Source organism: Bos mutus, chromosome 14, assembly GCF_027580195.1.
Source record: "Bos mutus isolate GX-2022 chromosome 14, NWIPB_WYAK_1.1, whole genome shotgun sequence".
NCBI lineage: Eukaryota > Metazoa > Chordata > Mammalia > Artiodactyla > Bovidae > Bos > Bos mutus.
The window spans coordinates 34,468,132-34,494,770 of record NC_091630.1 but is presented as its reverse complement, the minus strand read 5'-3'; the positions used below and the strand labels follow the sequence as shown (position 1 = coordinate 34,494,770).

The window sequence follows — 26,639 nt, the reverse complement described above, 5'->3', positions numbered from 1 at the left end:
GCAGAAAGGAATTTATCGAGAGGCAATGTGATAGATGAGAGGTGATTTATTTGAATAGGATGCTTGTAAGATTCACAAGCATGCAGGCAAATGTTGCACTGCCCTGAGTGCTCAGTGGGTTACATTTTTATAATGAGAGGAAGAGGAGGGGGAGAAGATCTTTGTTTTTCTTAACTAAGCTTCATGTTTGGACACCAGTTCCTACCTGGGTAGGGCAGGGAAGTTTATTTGTCCCTCCCCATATGGTCAAGCCAAGACTGTCACAGCGCTTTGGAAACATATTTTTAGGTTTCAGTATATTGGTGACTTTCATTTTGAGAACACATCTTCCCATAAATGATTTTGTGTGTGTGTGTGTGTGCAGATCCTGTTTTGGAAGTCATTAACTTGATAGCACTGGACAGATTGTAGTTATTTTCTACAATTTTTTTATTATTTGGGGGGAATGGCACAAAGAACATGTCTTAGGGGCCAAAGAACAATGTTTTGGGGGGTTATTAATTCCCTTAGCTTACTGGGCAGGATGCAGGTCTCATGGCACCATTGTTTTATTGTTTTGGGGCATGTCTCCTGTTTTTGTTGCATGGCTTTGTTGCCAGCAGGTTAGCTTGATTTTATCGTTAAGCAAACCAATCTGACTTTGATGCTAAGTGACTTGCTTTGCTTTATGATTCAAGTAGGCTCACATTGTTTCAGAAAGTTTTCCATTACTTTCTTGAGCAGTCCTTAGTCTTACTGTAGTCTCCCAAATCCCCCTAAAGTTCCCTCTCTATCTACAATTCCCTAATGGGGTTTCTAAGCTAACTATTTGTTCATCTTATTGGGCTTCCCTGGAAGGTCAGCTGGTAAAGAATCCACGTGAGATGCAGGAGACCCTGGTTCAATTCCTGGGTTGGGAAGATCTGCTGGAGAAGGGATAGGCTACCCACTCTAGTTATTCTTGGGCTTCCCTGGTGACTTAGCTGGTAGAGAATCCCGCTGTAGTGCGGAAGACCTGGGTTCAATCCCTGGGTTGGGGAGATCCTGGAGAAGAGAAAGGCTACCTACTCCAGTATCCTGGCCTGGAGAATTCCATGAACTATCTAGTCCATGGGTTCACAAAGAGTTGGACATGGCTGATCGACTTTCACTTTCACATTCTGTCCCTGAGCTTCCCATGTGGCGCTAGCTATAAAGAACCCACCTACCAACGCAGGAGATGTAAGAGATGTGGGTTGGATCCTCGGTCGGGAAGATCCCCTGGAGGAGGGCATGGCAACCCACTCCAGTATTGTTACCTGGAGAATCTCATGGACAGAGGAGCCTGGGGGCTACAGCCCACAGGGTTGCACAGAGTTCAATAGGACTAAAGCAATTTAGAACACACGCACGCATTCTGTCCCTATCACTTCTAGGCCCTTTCTAGTTAGGGTTAGATTACAAAAACCCAGTGGTAGGGACAGAATGACAGGATAAAATAGGTGATTAAATAGTTAATCCCACTAGGGATTTTCTATAAGTAGAAAAATATGGGAGACCCCTGTAAGTTAATGATTACTTGAGAAAGCAGGTTTGCCTCACCACAAAACCAAGCAGGCTTGCTTAGCAAGAAAACCATGCAGGAGAAGCATGGGACACACCAACAAACAATAAAACAATGGTGGCAAGAGACCCACATCCTGCCCAATGATCCCTCCGAAATGCTCCCTGCATGCATAAAAAGTAATTTGTGGACCTAGCTTGACCACACAGGGACAAGAAAAACTCCCCTGCTCAGCCTAGAGGAGCTAATGATGAAAACATGATGTCTACTCAAGAAAGACAAGGGAGGTTATCTCCTCTTTCCCTCTTTTCCTTTGATTATAAAGCTGTAGCCAACTAGTTCTTGGGGCATGGCATTTCTTGCCCACCTGCTTGTAAGCCTCACAAGTGTTCTACTCTAACAAATCACTTTTTATCTACCACTTTGCTCTTGTTGAATTCTTCTGTGTACTGAGACATAAAGGACTATAGTACTGGAGCTCTTCAGAGCCCCCCTGAAATGACACCAATCAGTTTCACATGTAGTGTGATTAACATACATGACTGGAAAATCTTAGATATTGCCAAGGACAAAAATTGGAAAGAAATTAAAAAAAACCTTCAATATAAGCTCGCCATTAATGAACAGAATGACGTTTGACAAATCATGTCTCAATTGCCAAATATGCTATTGAAGTAAGTACAGCTCTTCATAGTTTGTCACATTGGGACTACCGATTAATTAAAAAAATTAGAAGTGAAAGCACTTTATACGAATGACACGCTACATGAATGCTAGCTATAAAGCAATTATGATTCACTACCTAGTGAATACCGATTAAACATAAAGGGGAAAACACTTTCAAAAATTTCTTTTTGCCTTTCTTAAAGTTTTCAATACGAAAGAAGCCCCCAAAAGCACAATGCACATGCGCAAGGCGTTCCACTGCCGAAGAAAGGCTGGAAAAGAGAAGGGAGCGGGGCCTGCCCCGCCGGCCTTTCCTAACAGCCCCGCCCGCCTTCCCTAACAGCCCCGCCCGCCTTCCCTAACAGCCCGGCCCGCCTTCCCTAACAGCCCCGCCCGCCTTCCCTAACAGCCCCGCCCGCCTTCCCTAACAGCCCCGCCCGCCTTCCCTAACAGCCCGGCCCGCCTTCCCTAACAGCCCCGCCCGCCTTCCCTAACAGCTCCGCCCATCGAACGCCAGACTGCGCCTGACGTCAAGTGAAACTTTACTTCCGCTTCCGGCAACTCACGTTTCTCTTTTCCTGTCCGGCTGGAAAGATGGCGTCCCGCAAGGAAGGCACCGGTTCATCTGCCACCTCTTCCAGCTCTACCACCGGCGCTGCAGGCAAAGGCAAAGGCAAAGGAGGATCCGGAGATTCAGCCGTGAAGCAAGTGCAGATAGATGGCTTGGTGAGTGGGGTTCCTTTTCTCCCGGCCCACGTGGGGAGCTCAGTTCCCAGCCCGGTCTTGCCAGGCGTGCTCTCCGGCAGTCTCCCCTCTGGGCTTGCTGAAGCTGGGCCAAGGATTTCCTGTAAAACCTTCTGTCTTTATCTTCACTTTATGTTCGGAAGACGCGGCCTCCTTCTCTGCCGTCTCATCGGGGAGTTGAGGACTCAGAAAGTGGACCTGGGCTCGGGTGTGTGTGTGTGTGACAGATTTCTTGGGGGCTTGTTTTGAGATGCTTGGGACAGGGTATTTGGAGAATGACTATTCTGGGAGGCAAGTATGTGACGGAGGTGTCGATACGGATATAGGGCTTTTGGAAGGGAAGAGTAAACTTTGTTTCCCTGTTGGGATCTGACATCTGTAACTTTCCAAGTGGAGATTAGTTTGTAGCCACTTTTGAGCCTGTGGTTCAGCGGTTACGTGAAACCGCGTTATTGGAATAAATACCTTATGTTGACTTCTTTCCCTCTTTGTGAATATTGGAGTGCCTTGGGATTTGGGTTTAGGCGTCCTTCCACCTGGTCTCTGCTTGACAAAGCAGATGAAAGCGCAACTTTGATGTCAGACGGCTTGGCTTGAAATCCAGCGCTAAAATTAGCTGAATGACGTCGGGCATATTATTAATCTCTTTGTGCTTGGTAAGTTAAATGGTAAAAGGTGTTAACATGTACTTTTAGCTGCTGCTGTTACATTTGCAACAGTTATAGTAGTAGACTTTCTTTAAGGCCCTCTTTTCAAGATTTTAAATATTAAATTTGTATTCTGATAACTCGTAGGTTTATGTTTCTTGTCAGAGGTGGTTCTTGAATGCTACTCTTACGCATCTTGCTGTCACTGTTAGGATATCTCATAGGAACTTCAAACTTAATGTGTCCAAAATAAAATTTTTGACTCTTGCCCTGCTTCTCTTCCACGCATCAATCTTACCTCACTCTTTCCTATCTTAGTAAATGGAACTGCTATCTACCTGTTTGAAAAGTCAAAACCTGAGCATTAAGGTATGCTTGTTCTTATTTTACCCTTGGCGTCCAGTCCCTCAGCAAATTCTGTTGGTTCTATGTCCAAAATATATCACATTTCATTTGCTTTTCTTCTAGATTCCACCAACCAGATCCACTTAAAATGTAGTATTCTTACTCAGTCTTCAAGGCCCTGCTATTATTGTCTCTTTCTTCAGACTCACCTACTTTCTTCTAAGCCTCAGTCACAGCCAGCTTTCAGTGTTTTATTTTCTCAGCCTGAAATACTGTCTGAAATATATCTTCCTACTCCGTGGCTTTTTTTTTTTTGAGCCTTTAAGGTATTGGCTTAAGTGTCAGCATCTCAAGAGAGGCCTTGCCTAACTACCGTGTAAAACATAGCTTCATTCCCATTACTCTCCATTACATCACCTTCATTTCCTTTATAGCATTTTCCACTACTTGCAATTGTTTTGTTTGTTTTCTTGTTTTTCTCCCCCAGTAGAATGCAAGCTACTGAGGGCAGACAGGTATTACGACTTTTCATCTGTTATGTTCCAAAACTGAATTAGTTAATTGAGATAGATAGGATAAATTGATGAAAAAAGTATTTTAGTTTCTTTTTGTAGTACTTCCATTTCATGTTCTGATATCTTTTTCTGTAGATTATTTTCATAGCGTCTTTAATTGTTCTCTTAGCCTGCTTCAGTCCATCCTTCATACTTTTATTAAAACATGCACTTTAATGTGAAAGTTCAGACATGGTTAACTTCCCTCTTGAAATGTTTTTAGTGCCTTTGCAATGAGTTCAAGGCTGACCAAGATGTCCTTGGCTTTTGTGTTCAGGTTAACATGCCACTATTCCCATGCTTCATAGGAATGGCTCATTCCAGCCACCCAGGACTAATTTGCTTAGTCTGATGTTTAATCACATTTGTTTCTGGCACCTTGGTGATAGCCAGGACCAGATTTCCTTTTCTTCTTGAGCCTTTCTTTTCGAACCTTTAGTTTTGTTTCATCAATCTTTACTTATACCTTTCTCTTAATACGTGGCGATTGTCAGGCTTTTCCATATTAAAATGTCCAACCCTGTCTCTTTTTACTTAGCACTTTGCATTCATTCTTGGGCTTCCCTGATAGCTCAGTTGGTAAAGAATCCATCTGCAATGCAGATGCAGACGCAATGCAGAATTGAACCCTGGTTCAATTCCTGGGTCGGGAAGATCCACTGGAGAACGGATAGGCTACCCACTCCAGTATTTTTGGGCTTCCCTTGTGGCTTAGTGGGTAACGAATCCACCTGCAATTGTGGAAGACCTGGGTTCGATCTCTGGGTTGGGGAGTTCGCCTGGAGAAGGGAAAGTATGCCCACTCCAGTATTTTGGCCTGGAGAATTCTGTGGACTGTGGAGAATTCCATAGTCCATGGGGTTGCAAAGAGCTGGACACGACTGAGCGACTTTCACTTGTGTTCATTCTTAGTCCCCACTTCTTCTTTTTTTTTTTTTTTCTTTTTTTTTTTTCCCACTTCTTTCCTTTGATGTCAGTGGTTAAATAATTCATCTGTATTTGTGGTCTTCCAATCTTTCTTCAACTCAATGCTACTAGAATCTGCCATCACCAGTTTCTTGATTTAGTTTTTAATAAGATCATTGGTAACATTAGTAAAAAACTGTAAAACAACAGGATATACATGTAAAATAATGTCTTTAATACATAATTTAAGTAATCACAGAATAAATATCCATTTACCTGGCTTTTAACTTGAGAAATAGAATTTTTAGTCTCTATGAAGTCCTTTCCATTTCATGCTTTTCTCCCATCCCTGTTTTATACCTGTAATCACTCTTGTGAGCTTTGTTTCAGTAATTTTTTGGTTTTCTTTATAGCTGTATCACACAGAGTATCCCCGAATGCCTTGTTTACTTTGGTGTGTTTATATTAATAAAAAGGATGAAGTGTTAGTTAAATCATATTGCATGTTCACCTGTTTCTTGAATCATAAATATATGTATCTCACACCATTATCTTGAGATTATTCTGTTCCAGAGTGAGGAGCTCTAATTCATTCATTGTCATTACTACTTAGCATTTCATTGCATGCGTAGAACATAATTTTCCTCTTCTACAAGTTAATGGACAGTGAGATGACTTGCTTTCCTTGTGTGAAATGGTATCCCTCGGTAATGTTAACTGTCCATTCCAATAGACTTGACAGCCTGTTTTTTATGTACGTTGTGCCGTCGGTACTCAGTGTATCCTTATAGAATGGACGAGTTAATTGTCATTGTAGTCAGGTGATCTCTTTATTCCTAGGTAAGATCAAGCTAATTCTTCCTATTGGACTTTTCACGTAAAAACCCTCTTTGATCCCCCTAAACCAGTCTGAATCTTAACCTTCCTTATGTATATTACACTTTTGATACTCCAGGTCTGGTCCAAGGACCAGCAAGACAAGCAGAATTGGCCTTGCCTGGTAGCTTGTTAGAAAGACAGAAACACAGTATCTCAGAATTTCTCTTGATCTGTTGTTTCAGGTGATTTATAACATTTAATATTTGAGCAGTGCTGCTCTGGGCCACATCAGTCTCTTCTTTTCTCTGAACTTTTTATTTTTATGGTGAGAACTTGTGTTACTCATCTTGGCATGCGATCATATGGTGTTAATGAATGATCTACGTATGTTAAGGAGAGTCAGGAAGAGTACTAGTTCAGTTTAGTTGTGTCCGACTCTTTGCGACCCCATGGACTGCATGCAGCATGCCAGGGTTCCCTGTCCATCACCAACTCCCAGAGTCCACCCAGACCCATGTCCATTGAGTTTGTGTTGCCATCCAACCATCTTACCCTCTGTTGTCCCCTTCTCCTCCTGCCTTCAGTCTCTCCCAGCATCAGGGTGTTTTCCTGTGAGTCAGTTCTTCACATCAGGTGGCCAAAGTATTGGAGTTTCAGCTGCAGCATCAGTCCTTGCAATGAACATTCAGAACTGATTTCCTTTATGTACTGGTTGGATCTCCTTGTAGTCAAAGGGACTCTCAAGAGTCTTCTCCAACACCATAGTTCAAAAGCATCAATTCTTCAGCGCTCAGCTTTCTTTATAATTCAATGCTTGTATCCATACATGACTACTGGAAAAACCATAGCTTTGACTAAACTAACCTTTGTTGGCAAAGTAACGTCTCTGCTTTTTAATATGCTGTCTAGGTTGGTCATAGCTTTTCTTCCAAGTGTCTTTTAATTTCATGGCTGCAATCACCATTTTGGAGCCCCCCAAAATAAAGTCTGTCATTGTTTGCACTTTCCCCACCTATTTGCCATGAAGTGATTGGACCAGATGCCATGATCTTAGTTTTCTGAATGTTGAGTTTTAAGCCAACTTTTTCACTCTTCTCTTTCACTTTCATCAAGAGGCTCTTTAGTTCTTCACTTTCTGCCATACGGGTGGTGTCCTCTGCATACTGAGGTTATTGATATTTCTCCCGGCAGTCTTGATTCCAGCTTGTGCTTCATCCCGCCTGGCATTTCGTGTGATGTACTCTGCATCTAAGTTAGATAAGCAGGGTGACAATATGCAGCCCTGACGTACTTCTTTCGTAATTTGGAACCAGTCTGTTCTTCCATATTGTTCCATGTTTCTTCTTGACCTGCATACAGATTTCTTAGGAGACAGATCAGGTGATCTGGTATTCCCATCTCTTTAAGAATTTCCCACAGTTTGTTGTGATCCACACAAAGGCTTTGGCATAGTCAATAAAGCAGAAATAAATGTTTTTGTGGAACTCTGTTGCTTTTTCGATGATCCAGCGGATGTTGGCAATTTCATCTCTGGTTCCTTTGCCTTTTCTAAATCCAGCTTGAACATCTGGAACTTCTTGGTTCATGTACTGTTGAAGCCTGGCTTGGAGAATTTTGAGCATTACTTTGCTAGCAAATGAGATGAGTACAGTTGTGTGGTCGTTTGAACTTTCTTTGGTATTGCCTTTCTTTGGGATTGGAATGAAAACTGACCTTTTCCAGTCCTGTGGCCACTGCTGAGTTTTCCAAATTTGCTGGCATATTGAGTGCAGCACTTTCACAGCATCATCTTTCAGGATTTGAAATAGCTCCACTGGAATTCCATCACCTCCACTAGCTTTGTTTGTAGTTATGCTTCCTAAGGCCCACTTGGCTTCACATTCCAGGATGTCTGGCTCTAGGTGAGTGATCACACCATTGTGTTTATCTAGGATGTGAAGATCTTTTTTGTACAGTTCTTCTGTGTATTCTTGCCATCTCGTCTTAATATTTTCTGCTTCTGTTAGGTCCATACCATTTCTGTCCTTTATTGTGCTCATCTTTTCATGAAATATTCCCTTGGTATCTCTAATTTTCTTGAAGAGATCTCTAGTTTTTTGCATTCTATTGTTTTCCTCTATTTCTTTGCACTGATCACTGAGGATCTTTCTTACCTCTCTTTGCTATTCTTTGGAACTCTGCATTCAAATGGGTATATCTTTCCTTTTTTCCTTTGCCTTTAGCTTCTCTTCTTTTCTCAGCTATTTGTAAGGCCTCGTCAAACAACCATTTTGACTTTTTGCATTTCTTTTGCATGGGGATGGTCTTGATCCCTGTCTCTGTACAGTGTTATGAACCTCCATCCATAGTTCTTCAGGCACTCTATCAGATCTAATCCCTTGGATCTATTTGTCATTTCCACTGTATAATGGTAAGGGATTTGATGTAGGTCATATCTGAATGGTCTAGTGGTTTTCCCTACTTTCTTCAATTTAAGTCTGAATTTGGCAATAAGGAGTTCATGATCTGAGCCACGGTCAGCTCCTGGTCTTGTTTTTGCTGATTGTATAGAGCTTCTCCTTCTGGCTGCAAAGAATACAATCAATCTTGTTTTTGGTATCCACCATCTGGTGATGTCCATGTGTAGAGTCTTCTCTTGTGTTGTTGGAAGAGGGTGTTTGCTATGACCAGTGCGTTCTCTTGGCAAAACTCTATTAGCCTTTGCCCTGCTTCATTCCGTATTCCAAGGCCAAATTTGCCTGTTACTCCAGATGTTTCTTGACTTCCTACTTTTGCATTCCAGTCCTCTGTAATGAAAAGGACATCTTTTTTTTTGGTGTTAGTTCTAAAAGGTCTTGTAGGTCTTCATAGAACCGTTCAACTTCAGCTTCTTCAGTGTTACTGGTTGGGGCATCGACTTGGATTACTGTGATATTGAATGGTTTGCCTTGGAAACAAACAGAGATCATTCTGTCGTTTTTGAGATTGCATCCAGGGACTGCATTTCGGACTCTTGTTGACCATGATGGCTACTCCATTTCTTCTAAGGGATTCCTGTCCACAATAGTAGATATAATGGTCATCTGAGTTAAATTCACCCATTCCAGTCCATTTTAGTTCACTGATTCCTAGAATGCTGACGTTTACTCTTGCCATCTCCTGTTTGACCACTTCCAATTTGCCTTGATTCATGGACCTAACATTCCAGGTTCCTATGTGATACTGGTCTTTACAGCATCGGACTTTACTTCCATCAGCAGTCACATTCACAACTGGGTGTTGATTTTGCTTTGGCTCTGTCTCTTCATTCTTTCTGGAGTTAGTTTCCACCGATCTCCAGTAGCATATTGGGCACCTACCGACCTGGGGAGTTCATCTTTCAGTACTCGTAGGTATCCCTAAGTGAAGTTACCTGCCACATGTAGGCAAACCTAAGTCCATCTGACTTTTTCATCTCAGGTTGCTTTCAAGACTTGGATGACCCTGCAGACATCCTGGCCATAGTTTCTTGCCCTTAAGGTCAGAGAGCTTGTTGAAATCCATTGCCTTTTTATAAGGTTGCTTCTCTGTCTTGGCTAGTGTCAGTAGTGTTGCAGTGGAATTTTTTTTTGGAGTGTAGTTGCTTTACACTGCTGTGTCAGTTTCTCCTATATTGCATAGAATCAGCCATATGTATACATACACATGTCCCCTCTTTTTTAGATTTCTTTTCCATTTAGGTCATCATGGAGCCTAGTAGAGTCCCTGTGCTATTCAGTGGATTCTCATTGGCTGTCTATTTTATATATACTAGTGTATATATGGGTTCTCAGGTGGTGCTAGTGGTTAAGAATCACCTCGATCTCTGGGTTGGAAAGATTCCCTGGAATAGGAAATGGCATGGCAGTCCAGTATTCTTGCCTGGAAAATTCCTTGGTGCAGAGCAACCTGGTAGGCTGTAGCCCATGGGATTGTAAAGAGTTGGATGTAACTGAGGGACTAAACGCAAAGCGCAAGTGTATGTACGTCAGCCCAATCTCCCAATTCATCCCACTGCCCTTCTCCTTTGTTATTAATAAGTTTTTTGTCTACATCTGTATGTCTGTTTCTGCTTTGCAACTAAGGCATCTATACTACTATTCTAGGTTCCACATATATGTGTTAATATGTAATATTTGTTGTTTTTCTTTCTGACTCTGCTTGTATGACAGTCTCTAGGTTCATCTACTTCTTGGCAAATGACCCAATTTCATTTCTTTTTATCACTGAATAACATTCCATTGCATGTATGTACCACATCTTCTTTATCCATTCCTCTGTTGATGTCTGTTTAGGTTGCTTCTGTGTCCTGACTGTTGTAAATAGTGCTGCAGTAGACAGTGGGGTGCTTGTATCTTTTTTTGCAAATAATTTTTTTAAAATTAGTTTTAATTGGAGGATAATTGCTTTAAGTGTTGTATTGGTTTTTGCCATACAACACTGTGAATCAGCCAGAATTATACATATGTCCTCTCCCTCTTGAACCTCCCTCCCAGCACCTCTCAGGCCCCAGCCATCTGACCCCCTAGGTTGTCACAGAGCATCAGGTTGAACTTCCTGTGTTATACAGCAATTTTTCCAATGGCTATTTGTTTTACGTATTGTAATATAAAGCATTCTGTGTAACAGACTTTAGGTTCATCCACCTCAGCTCAGCTGACTCACATCCATTCCTTTTTATGGCTGAGTAATATTGCATTGTCTATATCTACCACAGCATCTTTATCCATCTGTCAGTGGACATCTATGTTGCTTCTGTCCTGGTTGTTGGAAATAGTGCTGCAGTGAACATTGGGGTTTATGTGTCTTCTTTTTAAACGTCTTTTTTGAATTATGGTTTTCTCTGGGTATAATATGCCCAGTAGTGGGAATGCTGGGTTATGTGATAGTTCTGTTTTTAGTTCTCCATAGTGGCTGTATCAGTTTACATCGCCACCAACAGTATAAAAAGGTTCACTTTTCTCCACACCCTTGATGGCATTTATTGTTTATAGAGTTTTTGATTATGGCCATCCTGATTGGAGTGAGGTGATACCTCATTATATTTTTGATTTGCATTTCACCAGTGATTAGTGATATTGAGCACCTTTTCATGTGTTTGTTGGCCATCTGTGTGTCTTTGGTGAAATCTCTCTTCACATCTTCTAAACATGTGATTTGGTTGGTTGTTTTTTTTTTTTTTTTAATATTGAGCTGCGTGAACTGTTTGTGTATTTTGGAAATTAATCCTTTGCAATGTTTTTTCCCATTTTGAGGGGTTTCTCTTTGTCTTGTTTATGGTTTCCTTTGCTTTTAAGTGCAAACACTTTTAAGTTTAATTAGGTCCCAATTGTGTATTTTTGTTTTTATTTTCATAACTAGGAGGTGGGTCAAAAAAAGATCTTGCTGTGATTTATGTCAAACAGTGTTCTGCCTATTTTATCCTTAAAGAATTTTAGAGTGTCTGGCTTTATATTTAGATCTTTAATCTATTATGAGTTTATTTTTGTGTATGGTGTTAGAAATGTTCTAATTTCATTCTTTTACATGTAGCTGTCCAGTTTTCCAACCACCACTTATTGAGATTGTCTTTTCTTTGTTCTTCTATTCTTACCTCCTTTGTTATAGATTAAGTGACCATAGGTGTGCAGGTTTATGGCTGAGCTTCCTAGCCTGCTCCACTGATCTTTCTCTCTTTTTTTTTTTTTTGTGCCAGTACCATGCTGTCACGATGACCGTAGCTTTGTAGTACAGAGAGCCTGATCCCTCCAGCTCCATTTCTTTCTCAAGATGATTTTGCTGTTTGGAGTCTTTTGTGTTTCCATAAAAATTGTAAAATTTTCTGTTCCAGTTCTGTGGAAAATACCATTGGTGGATTCATAGGGATTGCATTGAATCTGTAGATTGCTCTGGGTAGTACAATCATTTTCAGAATATGGGTTCTTCCAGTCCAAAAAGATGGTATATCTTTGTGTCATCTTTGATTTCTTTCATAAGTATCTTAATAGTTTTCTGCATAGAGATCTTTTGCCTCTTTAAATAGGTTTTTCCTAGGTATTTTGTTCTTTTTGTTGCAATGATAAATGGAATTGTTTCCTTAATTTCTGTTTCCAGTCTTTCATTGTTAGTGTAGGAGTGCAAGACATTTCTGCTTATTAATCTTGTATCCTGCAACTTTACTGAATTCATTCATTAGCTGTAGTAGTTTTGTGGTAGCATTTTTAGAATTTTCCGTGTATACTATCATGTCCTCTGCAAACAGTGACGGTTTTACTTCTTTTCCAATTTGGATTCCTTTGATTTCTTTTCCTTCTTTGATTGCCGTGGTTAAGACTTCCAAAACTATGTTGAATAGTAGCAAATGTGGCACCCTTGTCTTGTTCCTGATCTTAGAGAAATGCTTTGTTTTTCACCATTGAGGATGATGTTTGCTCTGGGTTTGTAATATAATATATGGCCTTTATTTATGTTGAGGTAGGTTCTCTCTATGCCTACCTTGTGGAGAGTTTTTTTTTTATCATTAAATGGGTGTTGAATTTTGTTGAAAGCTTTGTATGCATCAGCTGAAATGAACATACAGTTTTTGTTCTTCAGTTTGTTAATATGGTCAATCACATTGATTTGTATATCTTGAAGAATCCTCACATCCCTGGGGTAAATTCCACTTGATTATGGTAAATGATCCTTTTAATGTGTTGTTGGATTCTGTTTTCTAGTATTTTGTTGAGGATATTCGTGTCTATGTTTATCAGTAATATTGGCCTATAATTTTCTTTTTTTGTGATAGCTTTGTCTGGTTTTGGTATCAGGGTGATGGTGGCCTCCTAGAATGAGCTTGAGAATGTTCCTCCCCCTCTGCAGTTTTTTGGAAGAGTTTGAGAAGGATGGGTGTTAGCTTTTCTCTAAGTATTTGATAGACTTTGCCTGCAAAGTCTTCTGGTCCTGGACATTTGTTTGTTGGAAGATTTTAATCACAGTTTTAGTTTTATTACTTGCGATTTATCTGCTCGTATTTTATATTTCTTCTTGATTTCGGTCTTGGAAGTTTGTACCTTTCTAAGAATTTGTCCATATTTTCGAGGTTGTTCACATGTATTAGTCTCTTATGATCCTTTGTATTTCAGTCGTAACTTTTCCTTTTTCACTTCTAATTTTATTGATTTGAGTCATCTCTCTTTTTTTCTTGATGAGTCTGACTAAAGGTTTATCAATTTTGGTCATCTTCTCAGAGAACCAGCTTTGCTATTGTCTTGTTTCTATTTCATTTATTTCTGCTCTGATCTTTATGGTTTCTCTCATTCTTCTAACTTTAAGTTTTATTTGTTATTTCTCTAGTTGCTTTAGGTGTAAGGTTAGATTGTTTATTTGAGACTTTTCTTGTTTCTTGAGGTAGAATTGTATTGCTATTATATAAACTTTCCTTTTGGAACTGCTTTAGCTGCATCCCATAGGGTTTGGTTCATTGTGTTTTTTTGGTCGTTTGTTTCTAGGCTTTTTTACATTTCCTCTTTTGATTTCTTCAGTGATCTCTGGGTTGTGTGTGTTTGTGTGTGTGTATGTTAGTCACTTAGTCATGTCTGACTCTTTGCGACCCCGTGGACTGTAGCCGGCCAGGCTGTTTTGTCCATGGGATTCTCCAGACAAGAATACTGGAGTGGATTTAGTAGCATATTGTTTAACCTCCATGTGTTTGTGTTTTTTACGGTCTTTTTTCCCCTGTAATTGGTTTCTAATCTCATAGCAGGGTGGTCAAAAATGATGCCTAATATGATTTCGATTCTCTTAAATTTACTGAGACTTGACTTGTGACCCAAGATGGGATCTGCCCTGGAGAATGTTCCATGTGCCCTTGGGAAGAAAGTGTATTTTGCGTCTTTCAGATGGAATGTCCTCTAAACATCAATTAAGTGTATCTGGTCTAATGTGTCTGTTAAAGCTTGTGTTTCCTTATTATTTCTTCCTGAATAATCTATCCATTGGTATCAGTTCAGTTCAGTCACTCAGTCGTGTCCAGCTCTTTGTGACCCCATGGACTGCAGCACTCCTAGCTTCCCGGTCCATCATTAACTCCGGGAGCTTACTCAAACTCATGTCCATTAAGTCGATGATGCCATCCAACCATCTCATCCTCTGTCATCCCCTTCTCCCGCCTTCAATCTTTCCCAGCATCAGGGTCTTTTCTAGTGAGTCAGTTCTTCACATCAGATGGCCGAAGTATTGACGTTTCAGTTTCAGCATCAGTCCTTCCAATGAATGTTCAGGACTGATTTCCTTTAGGATTGACTGGTTGGATCTCCTTGCAGTCCCAGGGACTCTCAAGAGTCTTCTCCAACACCACAGTTCAAAAGCATCAATTCTTTGGCGCTCAGCTTTCTTTATAGTCCAACTCTCACATCCATACATGACTACTGGAAAAACCATAGCTTTGACTAGACTGACCTTTGTTGGCAAAGTAATGTCTCTGCTTTTTAATATGCTATCTAGGTTGGTCATAGCTTTTCTTCCAAGGAGCAAGCATCTTTTAATTTCATGGCTTCAGTCACCATCTGCAGTGATTTTGGAGCCCTAAAAGATAAAGTCTGTCACTGTTTCCACTGTTTCCCCATCTATTTCCCATGAAGTGATGGGACCGGATGCCATGATCTTTGTTTTCTGAATGTTGAGCTTTAAGCCAGCTTTTTCACTCTCCTCTTTCACTTTCATCAAGAGGCTCTTTAGTTCTTCTTCACTTTCTGCCACAAGGGTGGTGTCATCTGCATATCTGAGGTTATTGATATTTCTCCTGGCAGTCTTGATTCCAGCTTGTGCTTCATCCAGCCCAGCGCTTCTCATGATGCATATAATCTAAATAAGCAGAGTGACCATATACAGCCTTGACGTACTTCTTTCCCAATTTGGAACCAGTGTGTTGTTCTATGTCCAGTTTTAACTGTTGCTTCTTCACTTGCATACAGATTTCTCAGGGGACAGGTCAGGTGATTTGGTATTCCCATCTCTTTAAGAATTCCCCCAGTTTGTTGTGATCCACATAGTTTAAGGCTTTGGTGTAGCCGGTAAAGCAGAAGTAGATGTTTTTCTGGAACTCTTTTGCTTTTTCGAAGGCCCAGAAGATGTTGGCAATTTGATCTCTGGTTCCTCTGCCTTTTCTAAATCTAGCTTGAATGTCTGGAAGTTCACGGTTCACGTACTGTTGAAGCCTGGCTTGGAGGATTTTGAGCATTACTTTGCTAGTGTGTGAGATGAGTGCAGTTGTATCCTTTGGTATAAGTGGAGTGTTAAAATCTCCCAGTGTTACAGTATTACTGTTGATTTCCCCTTTTATGGCTCTTACTAGCATTTGCCTCTTGTATTGAGGTGCTCTCCTGTGTTGGGTACATCAATATTTATAGTTGTTTTATCTAATTGGATTGATGTTTTGATCATCATGTAGTGTCTTTCCTTGTCTCTGTAATAGTCTTTGTTTTAAAGTCTGTTTTATCTGACATGAGTGTTGCTATTCCAGCATTCTTTTGATGTCCATTTGCATGAATTATCTTTTTCCATCCCCGTACTTTCAGTCTGTATGTGTCCCCAGGCCTGAAGTGGGTCTCTTGTACACAGCATATATATGAGTCTTGTTTTTGTGTCCATTCATCCAGTTTGTGCCTTTTGGTTGGAACATTTAACCCATTTACACTTAAGGTAGTTATCATTATGTATATTCCTGTTATTGGAGGAGGAAATGGCAACCCACTCCAGTCCTCTTTCCTGGAGAATTCCAGGAGCCTGGTGGACAGAGGAGCCTGGTAGGCTGCTGTCCATAGGGTCGCACAGAGTCGGACATGACTGAAGTGACTTTGCATGCATGCATTGGAGAAGGAAATGGCAACCCACTCCAGTATTCTTGCCTGGAGAATCCCAGGGACAGAGGAGCCTGGTGGGCTGCTGTCTGTGGGGTCGCACGTAGTCAGACACGACTGAAGCGACTTAGCAGCAGCAGCAGCAGCATATTCCTATTATGATTTTGTTAATTGTTTTGGGTTTGTTTTTGTAGGTCTTTTTTTTTTTTTCTTCTTGTCTTTCCCACCTGGAGAAGTTCTTTAGCATTTGTTGTAGACTACTGGTTTCTTATCTTTTGCTCTCTTGTCACCTTTGGCTTCAACCAACTCTGTTATGATCAGAATTTCTGATCTTAATGTACACGATTTCACAAGGTTATCCAGCTGTTTTCAGCCTTGGCAACCCTTTTTTGGGCCTTTAGCCCCAATGTTGGGAAGAAAAGCCTCTATAAAGTATTAGGCTTTGAAGAGGGTGTTTGTCAGTTCTTATTTTTTGTGGTCAGATTCTCTTACCTTACCAAGCTGACTTTAGATAGTCTTCTAGATAAAAGTTTCTGATTTTGGCACTCACATAAAAACTTGGTTGCATTTGCTTTTCTCTGGGTAATTAGTTCATAATTTTCTTGTAAAATATCATATTGACTCAGATGGTAAAAGCATCAGCTTGCAATGCAGGAGACCCAGGTTCCATCCCTGGATTGGGAAGATCCCCTGAAGAAGGAAATGGCAACCCACTCCAGTACTCTTGCTTGGAAAATTCCATGGATGCAGGAACCTCGTAGGCTACAATCCATGGGGTAGCAAAGACTTGGACAAGACTGAGCGACTTCACTTCCACTTATCATGTATACCTGTGGCCAATTCATATTGATGTATGGCAAAATCCATCACAATATTTTAAAGTAATTATACTCCAGTTAAAATCAATGAATTAAACTGTGTAAAGTGAAAATAAAAGAGAAAAAAATAAATTGTGCTACTTGAATATTATTTCATTTGGCTCGACATGGGAAAATAGAGAATAGCTTATTTTTTTCTCTGCAAACTACTGTTCGTACAAGATCATTCTATAAAATGGTTATCTCCTGTAAAGATTAGACTTGACAGCAAAGTATAGTATAATTTACAAAGCCATCTATTTGATGAAAACTACTTGTTTCATCAAAACTGAAAGGGCTAAAGTGATACTGGTATATACAAGCACCGTATTCTGGAGTTTATTGATTTTGGTATCAAGCCCAAGCATACAAGAAAAAAAAAATGAATTCAGTGAAATAGTGGTAACTGAGTATTAACTTAATAAAAGTATAAAGCTTTTTCACTCTTTGGGTCTGAATATTAACCGTATTTTGACATAAAATTTTAAGGATTTATTTTTCTCTCAAGTACCTAAATGCTATAGGTATTCATTGTATCCTGATGATTAATATGAAACTTTTTTTTTCTCAATACCGTTACCTTCTATCCTTGTCTCCAGCTAGTTTTCATTTGATACAAGTAGCAGATGTTTGTTGTATATATGGGATAGCAATAATTACTAACATTAGATGTTAGTAAAAACATATGTTCATAAAAATCTGGAGAAATATAAAAAACACAAAGGTAATTAGTTTATAAGCTCATAACTTGAGGGTTGTTACACCATTAAGAGTTTGTAATTTAACATTTCTGTTTTTCCAATGCTTTAATAAATTGGATAAAATGAAATACCTATAAAAATAGGTTTTTAATAAATACCTATCACTGAAGTTAATGAGTTAAAGAAGGTTATGCATGTTTTTAAGCATAGTAAGCACGTTGCCAAACTGCTCTCTCAAATAGTTGTGTGGTTCCGTGTGCTTTCCTACTTACAGAGTATCAAGTGCTGTTGCTTGGCACCATTGCCAACTGAAAGTTATGATTTCTTAATCCTTCTTTTTAAAATTAAATATGCCTGTTAGTATGCTTGTTACAGTGTGATTCATCAGTTCAGTAAATATTTCCTGTCTGATAATGATAACACTCACATGTATGCCCAGGTCACCCAGTCTTCTGGTGTTATCTTTGTCCCTTAGAGTTTCCCTTGGATTCTCTTAAGATCACTTACTTAGTAGCAAAAGCCCTTTGGAAAAAAAACTCATTATACAAAATAAAATCAAAACTTTACTCTTTATCTTTTGTTTACAGCCTTCAAACGAGGACTTGTAGGTATACTGCTTTCAAGTTTGGTTTAATGGTAACCTTTAAAACAAGACCAGCATCTTTTTCTTTGGGATAGAAGAAGACCCTTTTTACATTTTGTACAGAAATGCATCATCTTCAGTTTTGTTCTGTAGGACCTCTTGAGGATAAAAAGCATGAATAATCACCTCCTCCTGGGGTTATTGTGGTATACTTTTTATGCTGGAAAATTGAAGTGTTTTTAATGTATTAAACCTATTTCATTAAACAGCCATTTTGCTGGGTATGCATGGTTCACAAATCAAAAGGCCAAAAAGAATAGGTAGTGAAAAGAAATTGTCACTTTCATTTCCTAAGGGAAATCCTATTTATTCTTTTTTAATGTTTCTTTCTGGACCTATTTTAGCAAATATTGCATCCTGTTAAGGAAGCAGAAATAAACTATTATAGAAGCACCTAAAGATCACCTTAAGGCTTGCTGATGAAGCAGTGGTTCATGCTTCTGAATATAATAAAATTAAACTGTTAGGAAGCAGACAGCTTATAAGAACTTTGAAATTTTTTTTGTTTTGTATGAGAGGAAATTTTGTTCCATCTAAGCCTTTTACTTTAGGAAAACTATCTTTTAGCTATATGTGGGGAAATTTGCTGATTGGTTATATATATTGAGTTGGTAAAGTATAAACTTAATGTTATAAGTTAAACATCCTTATCAGTTAACATTTAATTGAAATTATACATTTGTATGTTCAATTGCATCATTGTACTTTCTCATGACTCGTTTTTATGATGAGAGCAGAGCTGCTCTGTTGACTTTCTTGAGGTTGCATTGTCCTTCTTCCCCCTTGCCCAACACTTATTAGTTGATTTAACTTTAATACTGTGGGCCATCAATGAACGTAGATACAAGAGAATAATTACAAAATGTGTTTTTTCAACTTCAGTATTATAAAAATGATATTGATTAAGTGTATTGTAATGAATCCCATATGTGTCAGGAGCAAAATATCTTTTTTTTCTCTTACTGAAGTTACTTGAATTTCTTTCACATCAAAACTTAACAGCAGTGATTTAAATCCTATTTATTATTTGACTCAGCCCTTTATGAAATAGAACCCCATCCCACTTGAGCCATAAAATGTGTTAAATTTAAGACTAATGCTGCTTTCTGCTTTTTGAATTTACATTTTGGCAGTAACTACCTTCTTTGTTCAGTGCTAGAAAAAAATGATCCAGGCTTAACCAAATAAGAAATCTGCCAAGTTCACAGATCAGTCAGTGAGAGAAGCCAGAATTAAATGAAAGTCTAGATATTGACTTTACTGAATATGCTAAGGGGAGATTCTGTGGCATTACAATTTCTCTGAGACTTAAATTCTTTTACTGTAATAGTTGTTCTTTGACGGTGATTGATGTGAGAAATTCAGGCTGTGGACCTTACCTCCCAGAATCTTCACAACTGGAATAAAGCCAGCTAAGAATCATGCATCCTGTCTGACCTCTTCTGTCTGGCCAGCAACTGGAACAGTTTGGACTTTGCCTTTTTTGTTTCAAACTTTTAAGAAACTCTAGTAGTGGATCTAGTATGTATTTTTAGTGGGGATAATGATGTTTTTAAAGAAACTTAACATCTGTTCATACACATACACGTAGACGCAATATTTTGAATAAATCAGTTTAATCAGACCATTGACTTTTTAAAGCAGATTAAAAACAGTATTGTCCTGAAACCCTGTGGTATTGATTATTATAAGAGATGGTTCCAGGTACCATTGGACAGAGGAGCTTGTCAGGCGACGTCCTTGGGATCACAAAAGAGTTGGATATGACTGAATAACAAACAACAAAGAATAAAGCTCTAGGTACAAGTGCGTTATAAGTCTTAATAGAAAATGGAAGTTTGGTGTCGGGTGGCTGATTTTTAATAAGTCATATTTGTTTCTTATAATGCTGAAAAAGATCTCGAAGGAATAGACCAAACATTCTGAGGAGACAAGTGTAAGCATCATGAGGATATTTGTCATATTCTAGTCACTCACTAAGTATTTGTGGGATAGATGAATGGATGAATGAATGAGATTGGTTGAAATATTTATTGTAATAATAGTAATTATAATAGTAGCTAGCATTCATTGAGCTTTAGTAGGCACAGTGTTGGAGAAGGCGATGGCACCCCACTCCAGGACTCTTGCCTGGAAAATCCCACGGACCGAGGAACCTGGTAGGCTGCAGTCCATGGGGTCGCACAGAGTCGGACACGACTGAGCGACTTCACTTTCCCTTTTCACTTTCATGCATTGGAGAAGGAAATGGCAACCCACTCCATGCTCTTGCCTGGAGAATCCCACGGTCAGGGGAGCCTGGTGGGCTGCCGTCTGTGGGGTTGCACAGAGTCGGACACGACTGAAGCGACTTAGCAGCAGCAGCAGGCACAGTATGCTAGATATTTTGGCTGAATGACTTTTTGGTCCTCATAAGGATGCAGGGAGATCAAACCAGTCAATCCTAAAGGAAATCAACCCTGATTAACTGGAAGGACTGATGCTGGAGCTGAAGCGCCAGTACTTTGGTTGCCTGATACTGGGAAAGATTTGAGTGTGGGAGGAGAAAGGGGCAACAGAGGATGAAATGATTGGATAGCATCACCAACTTAATGGACATGAGTTTGAGCAAACTTCGGGAGATAGTGAAGGACAGGGAAGCCTGGCTTGCTGCAGTTCATGGGGTCTCAGAATCAGACACTGAACAAAGGATGCTGTGAGATAGGTACTGAATGACTCATTTATCTTCACAGGAGAGGTGATGAATGAAAGTGAAAGTTGCTCAGTTGTGTCCGACTTTTTGTGACCCCATACCATGTAATTCTCTAGGCTGGAATACTGGAGTGGGTAGCCTTTCCCTTCTCCAGGGGATCTTCCCGATCCAGGAATCAACCGGGGTCTCCTGCATTGCAGGCGGATTCTTTACCATCTGAGCTATCAGGGAAGCCCAGGTAATAACCTGGGCACGATACAATAACCTGCCTACGGCCCCAGACCTGGCATTCAAATTTAATTTTGAATTCTAGTGCTCAGGCTTAACTATGCTGTATGATTTTCCAGTTTGTACAGACCAGAAACTCACATTTGTGTGTACTTACAAGAATTAAGTTTTAAGCTTTTACGAAAGTTTTCTCTCTCACTTGAGCATTATTCTTTTCCTGACAAAAATAAAGATTAGTTCTAGAGTTATTGTGTACTAGACAATAAGTGGAAGACAGCAGATCAAGGTTTGCACATTGGGGCTTCAGCTGGGCTTACGCAATAATAATTCACTATCTTAACTCTGTCTTACAGAGCATGTGATTCAAAGTGGGCTTCTGCTGCTGAAATGAGTTTTTTGTTTTTTACCTTTCTTAAAAAATACAATGTTCGGAATAGAATCAAAACTAAGGGTAGTGGTCAGAACCCAGCAGGTGCTTGTCTGCTTCTGTAGCAAGCAAGAGTTGGGGAAAGCTATGAATTTGATAGCTACACAGTTTAGAGCTCATATCTGTTGAGGTGCTGTTATATTTTGAGAGACTTCATTATCAGTGAGGTAAATTAGGAAGTGTTTGGTTATAAACTCTGAATGTTCCACTCCTGAAGTTGGGAGAGAACTGTACCTCCTAATGTTACAGGGCCTGTAAACCAGTGCTGTTGGAAGGTGTGAGGTGTGGTCCCTGACCTGTCTGTCCCTGGTCTGCCTGAGATAAGCATGGGATTGAGACTCGGTCTTTAGAAGCTTTGACAGCAGTTTAATATTGTTATGTAGCCAGGCTTGTGATCCCTGGGCTTGTATTCTCTTACGTCTGTTAAATTTGTTTTCTCTTTCTAGTAAATAATTTTTATTCTTTGACTGAAATTTTGGTCTGAGGTGGACTGGAGGAAAATGAATTCTTTGCCACTTGTAGTTTGAGAAGCACAGTTATAAATTAGTGACTTTTATACCTATTCTATATAATAGCATCTTCCTATAACCAGCATGTCAATAATATTGTAATTGCTAAATACCACTAGATTTACTTTTTATGATTCGATTCCATGGTAAACCATTTTAATGTCAGCATTTCTTGGTCTGTGAACTCTTTTAACAAGATGAACAAGTGGATTCACTGTTGACTCTAGGTGCACAACACAGGTTGCAACCTCTGAGCATTCTTTATGAGCTTAGCTTTGTAAAGGAAGGTTAAAAATGATCGATGGTGTAGTTCCAACAATTTGAAACTAGTTTGGTCCCGAATCATTTATACTGGGCTTTCAACAGATCCTTTTTATGTGTATTACAAAGACAATGGGAAACCTACTGCTTTTCCTGGGGAAGAGTTATTGTGATAAGTTTGTGCAAAGTTTGAATTGATATTTTGCTGATTTATAACTGGCTTAGGTTAGACTTCTCTTAAACAGATCTCTCTGCTTGTTGAAAACTGGTCTATATATCTAGAAGTTACCTCTTTCGTCTTGATAGCATGTACATATGGGTATTTTCTGGTAATTTGTATATGTGTGTGCAGCGACATCTGTGAATTGAGTTGGGGAGTAACTATATCAGCAAGAGATTAGAATTTAAAGTCAGCAGGTGCTCAGGCTTATAGTGTGTGGATTTTTCCTTTTGCTCCCTTTTTCAAAGCCACTTAACCATGCTTCATTCAGTTCATATATTTTTTTAATATACCCTAAAGAACATACTAAAATCAAGACATACCTTATGTCCATAGCATTCCATCAACTCAGTAGCACTGTCAAAAAAGGAAATTAAATCAGTTCTTTGTGCAACTCCATGCAGTAAATTGCAATGATTGCTATAGATTAAAATCTTTTCCCTTAATTATTTCTTTATTCGGTGTTTTCTGAATTAAAAACAAATACTTGCTTAGTACTAAGTAAGTAATTAGAACTAAATAAATAAAAGTTCATAAAAGGTATGTCCTTCCACACCGTTGTTCACATAAACATAAATGCATAATGGCATATATATATAATACATTTTTAGTACTACTTAATTTTTAAAACTCTTTCTAACTTTTTGTATGTCTTGGGCCTCTGGGAATCTGGCAAATGCCATGGATTTTTTTTCCAAGAACATGCCCTTAGGTACATACACACAAAATATTGCATATGACTTTAAGAACTTCTTAGATCTCTTTTAGTTATTTGCAGCCTTCAGGTTTGAATGTTTGCTTTTAGTGTTTATGCACTTGGAGAAGTATACTTGTTAATGTAGAATTTTGGGTAGTGTGGATTTTAGACGTCTTTTTTTTTTTTGATGGGGCATGTGTGCGTGTTTGTAAACACTTAAATATCCAATTTGTGGTGAATTAGTTTTTCCTAAACAGGTATTTTTGGGTAACTGAAATAACATATTAATTACCTAATTAATCTTATTAAATTCTAAAATACTTTAAAGGAAAATGTCTAAATATTTACTTGGCTTCTAAAATAATACAGATTTATTTTGATTATTTAGACTTATTATAAACTTGAGCTTATATTTTATATGTGTATATATGTCAGAATGTAGCAGTGGTTCTTAATCTAATTTCTTGGACCTTCCTTGGGATCTTTGAACTCTGAAATTAAGAATAAAATTTGGAGTGGATACATACGAATTGTTTCTTCATCAAATAGGCTTTGTAAAAGTATGTCCAGTTTTTTAAAGTTAAGGTGTTATTTATACATGATAAAACTCACTCATTTTAAATTAACTTTTTATGTATTTATGTATGGCTTTGCTGGGTCTTTGATGCTGTGTGCAGGCTTTCTCTAGTCGTGGTGAGCAGGGGCTGCTCTTGTTTGCAGTGTGCGGGCTGCTCATTGTGGTGGCTTCTCTTCGTGTGGAGCAGGCTTCACTAGGTGTGGCACGTGGGCTCATTAGCTGTGATACATGGGCTTAGTGGCTCCCCGGTATGTGAAATCCTCCTGGACCAGGGCTTGAACCCATGTTCCCTGCATTGGCAGTCAGATTCCTGTTTACTGTGTCACCAGGGAAGTCCAAACCCACTCATTTTAAATGTAAAGTTTGATGAACTTTAGTGTTAATAGTTGTAAATAAATTGTATTATGGGCACCACAGTTATACAGTTATTAGTGCCCCTTTGCTCTCAGTATCTTCCCACTCACCTTGGCCCCAAGGCAACCACTTGTCAGCTGTGGTTTTACCTTTTCTAGAGTTCCATATAGGGAGAAGGCAATGGCACCCAGCTCAAGTACTCTTGCCTGGAAAATCCCATGGATGGAGAAGCCTGGTAGGTTGCAGTCCATGGGGTCGCTGAGGGTCGGACACAACTGAGCAACTTCACTTTCACTTTTCACCTTCCTGCATTGGAGAAGGAAATGGCAACCCACTCCAGTGTTCTTGCCTGGAGAATCCCAGGGACGGCGGAGCCTGGTAGGCTGCCATCTATGGGTCGCACAGAGTTGGACACGACTGAAGCGACTTAGCAGCAGCAGCAGCAGCAGCAGGATTCCACAGAATGGATATGCAGTTGTTTATCCATTTGTGTTTAGTAGACCTTTGGTTTGCCTCCAGGTTTTGGCTATTACAAATAGTACTGCTGTGAACATTTGTGAGCATATCTTTGTGTGAATATTTTTTATTTTTCTTGGGTAAATTCTGAGGAGTCAGAATTTGGGTTATATAGTAAGTTTATATTTAATATTAAGATACCGCAATTACTGTTTTCTCCCTTCCCACCAACAATTTTTAGGGAGCTCTAGCTTTTTGGAAAGATCTCAGTTTCCACTTTTCTGAGTCAAACAAGGCCAACACCCCATTTCCTGACCCAGGACTGAAACTGGGCTGCAACCCAGCTCCTTGCTCTCGGGGATTGTATCTAAGTGTGATGTACCTATGGATATTGCTGTATTAACTCAGAGAGTTAATGCTCTGGTTTGTGAGTTCTCTCTTCTAGCTTGGTTGGCTAGTTAAGCTTTTCAGAAACGCAGTTTATTTCACATTTCTACCTGCACACAGGATAGAGAAGGTTGAGGTACTTCATAGGCCTGAAAGTTCCAGAGACAGTTCTTAAATTGCTTCTTAACTCTGAACTTCAAATTGCCACTTTCATTAGAGGAATCTTGGGTGGTAACTTCATAGACATATATTTACCAAGTAAAATAACCTTGACACTGCTCTTAGAAATACTGCTGATTATAAAAGTCATGGCAAACCTTTTCTGAAAGGATTTTATTAATATATTGACTCATAATTCATCAACAAAAACGATATGAAATTATTAGTTTTGACTTATGCAGTAGTATCTGTGTCTGCCAGCAGATTGGGTTTCTTAATGGTGTAACAGTACTTTTAGCAGAAGCCTGAGAGTGTATTCCTGCTGCCCTCCTGTTCGTCTATCTTTAGGCCCTTTTGTACCCTTAAAATACAACTTGTATATTTTATGAAAAGCAAATATTAGTATTCTTTGAAACTAGTATTTTTTTTATCTCAGTTTTATTTATTTATTTTACTTTACAATATTGTATTGGTTTTGCTGTACATTGACGTGAATCCGCCTGAACCCCTCTCCCACCTCCGTCCCCATCCCATCCCTCTGAGTCATCCCAGTGCACCTGGACTGGCGATTCGTTTCACATGTGATAATTTACATGTTTCAATGCCATTCTCCCATATCATCCCGCCATCGCCTTCTCCCACAGAGTCCAAAAGATTGTTCTATACATCTGTGTCTCTTTTGCTAAACTAGTATTTAAAATCATAGTTAACACATACTCTCTTCACTCAGGTCTTCACAGGGCTGAGTGCTTATTCATCAGCCCTCGGCGGAGGTGTCATCTGAGAGAGGCCTTTACCAGATCGCCCCAGCTTAACAGCACATTTCTCTGTCTTTTTCTTAGTGCTTTAAACAATCTATAAGCACATTAACTTTCTTAATTTTCATTTTAAAATAGTGGTTTTTAAAGTGTGAACCCCCAGCAGTCTCTGAGGTTTAAACTATTTTTGTAATAATGAGTAAACATTATTCATCTTTTTTACTCTCATTCTTTCATGAATGTCTAATGGAGGTTTTCAGATGCTCCATTGTGTGTTATATAAGAGATTGAATGCAGAAGCAGAATGAGAAATCCAGTTGTCTTTTATTAAAGTAGACATTAATAGAATTTACAAAACTATGAACAATGTCATTCTTTTATCCTGATTAAAATTTCTTTTTGAAAAGGTAAATGGTTTACAGAAGTGTGAAAATGTCGTAATTTAAGTTAGTGTCTGATGCATTTTTTTAAGTGAATAAAGTATTTTGAACATTTTTTTGGTTTGAATTTCAGTATGAAATATCAATGTAAAAGTTCTTTGAGGTCCACAATAATTTTTGAGTGTTAAAAGGCCCTTTGACCAAAAAATTTGAGAACTGGTGTTCTTAAAAGTCCCATGGAAGTAAAAGACCTTATGTATTTGATTTGGTTTCATATTCATAGGGCCTGGCAGAGGTAAAACTGGCCTGTGGAAA

At 39.2% G+C, this 26,639-nt stretch overlaps 1 protein-coding gene across 1 annotated transcript in view; it reads left to right on the top strand.

The window, feature by feature from the left end:
- Positions 1-2,752: 2,752 nt before the first annotated feature.
- The window catches only part of EIF3H (eukaryotic translation initiation factor 3 subunit H), a 95,380-nt gene continuing 71,493 nt past the window's right edge, over positions 2,753-26,639 (top strand). The window contains exon 1 of the mRNA XM_005897247.3: positions 2,753-2,914. Coding sequence (XP_005897309.1) covers positions 2,783-2,914 — 132 coding nt within the window. The 5' untranslated portion in view covers positions 2,753-2,782. The remainder of the gene's footprint in view (positions 2,915-26,639) is intronic.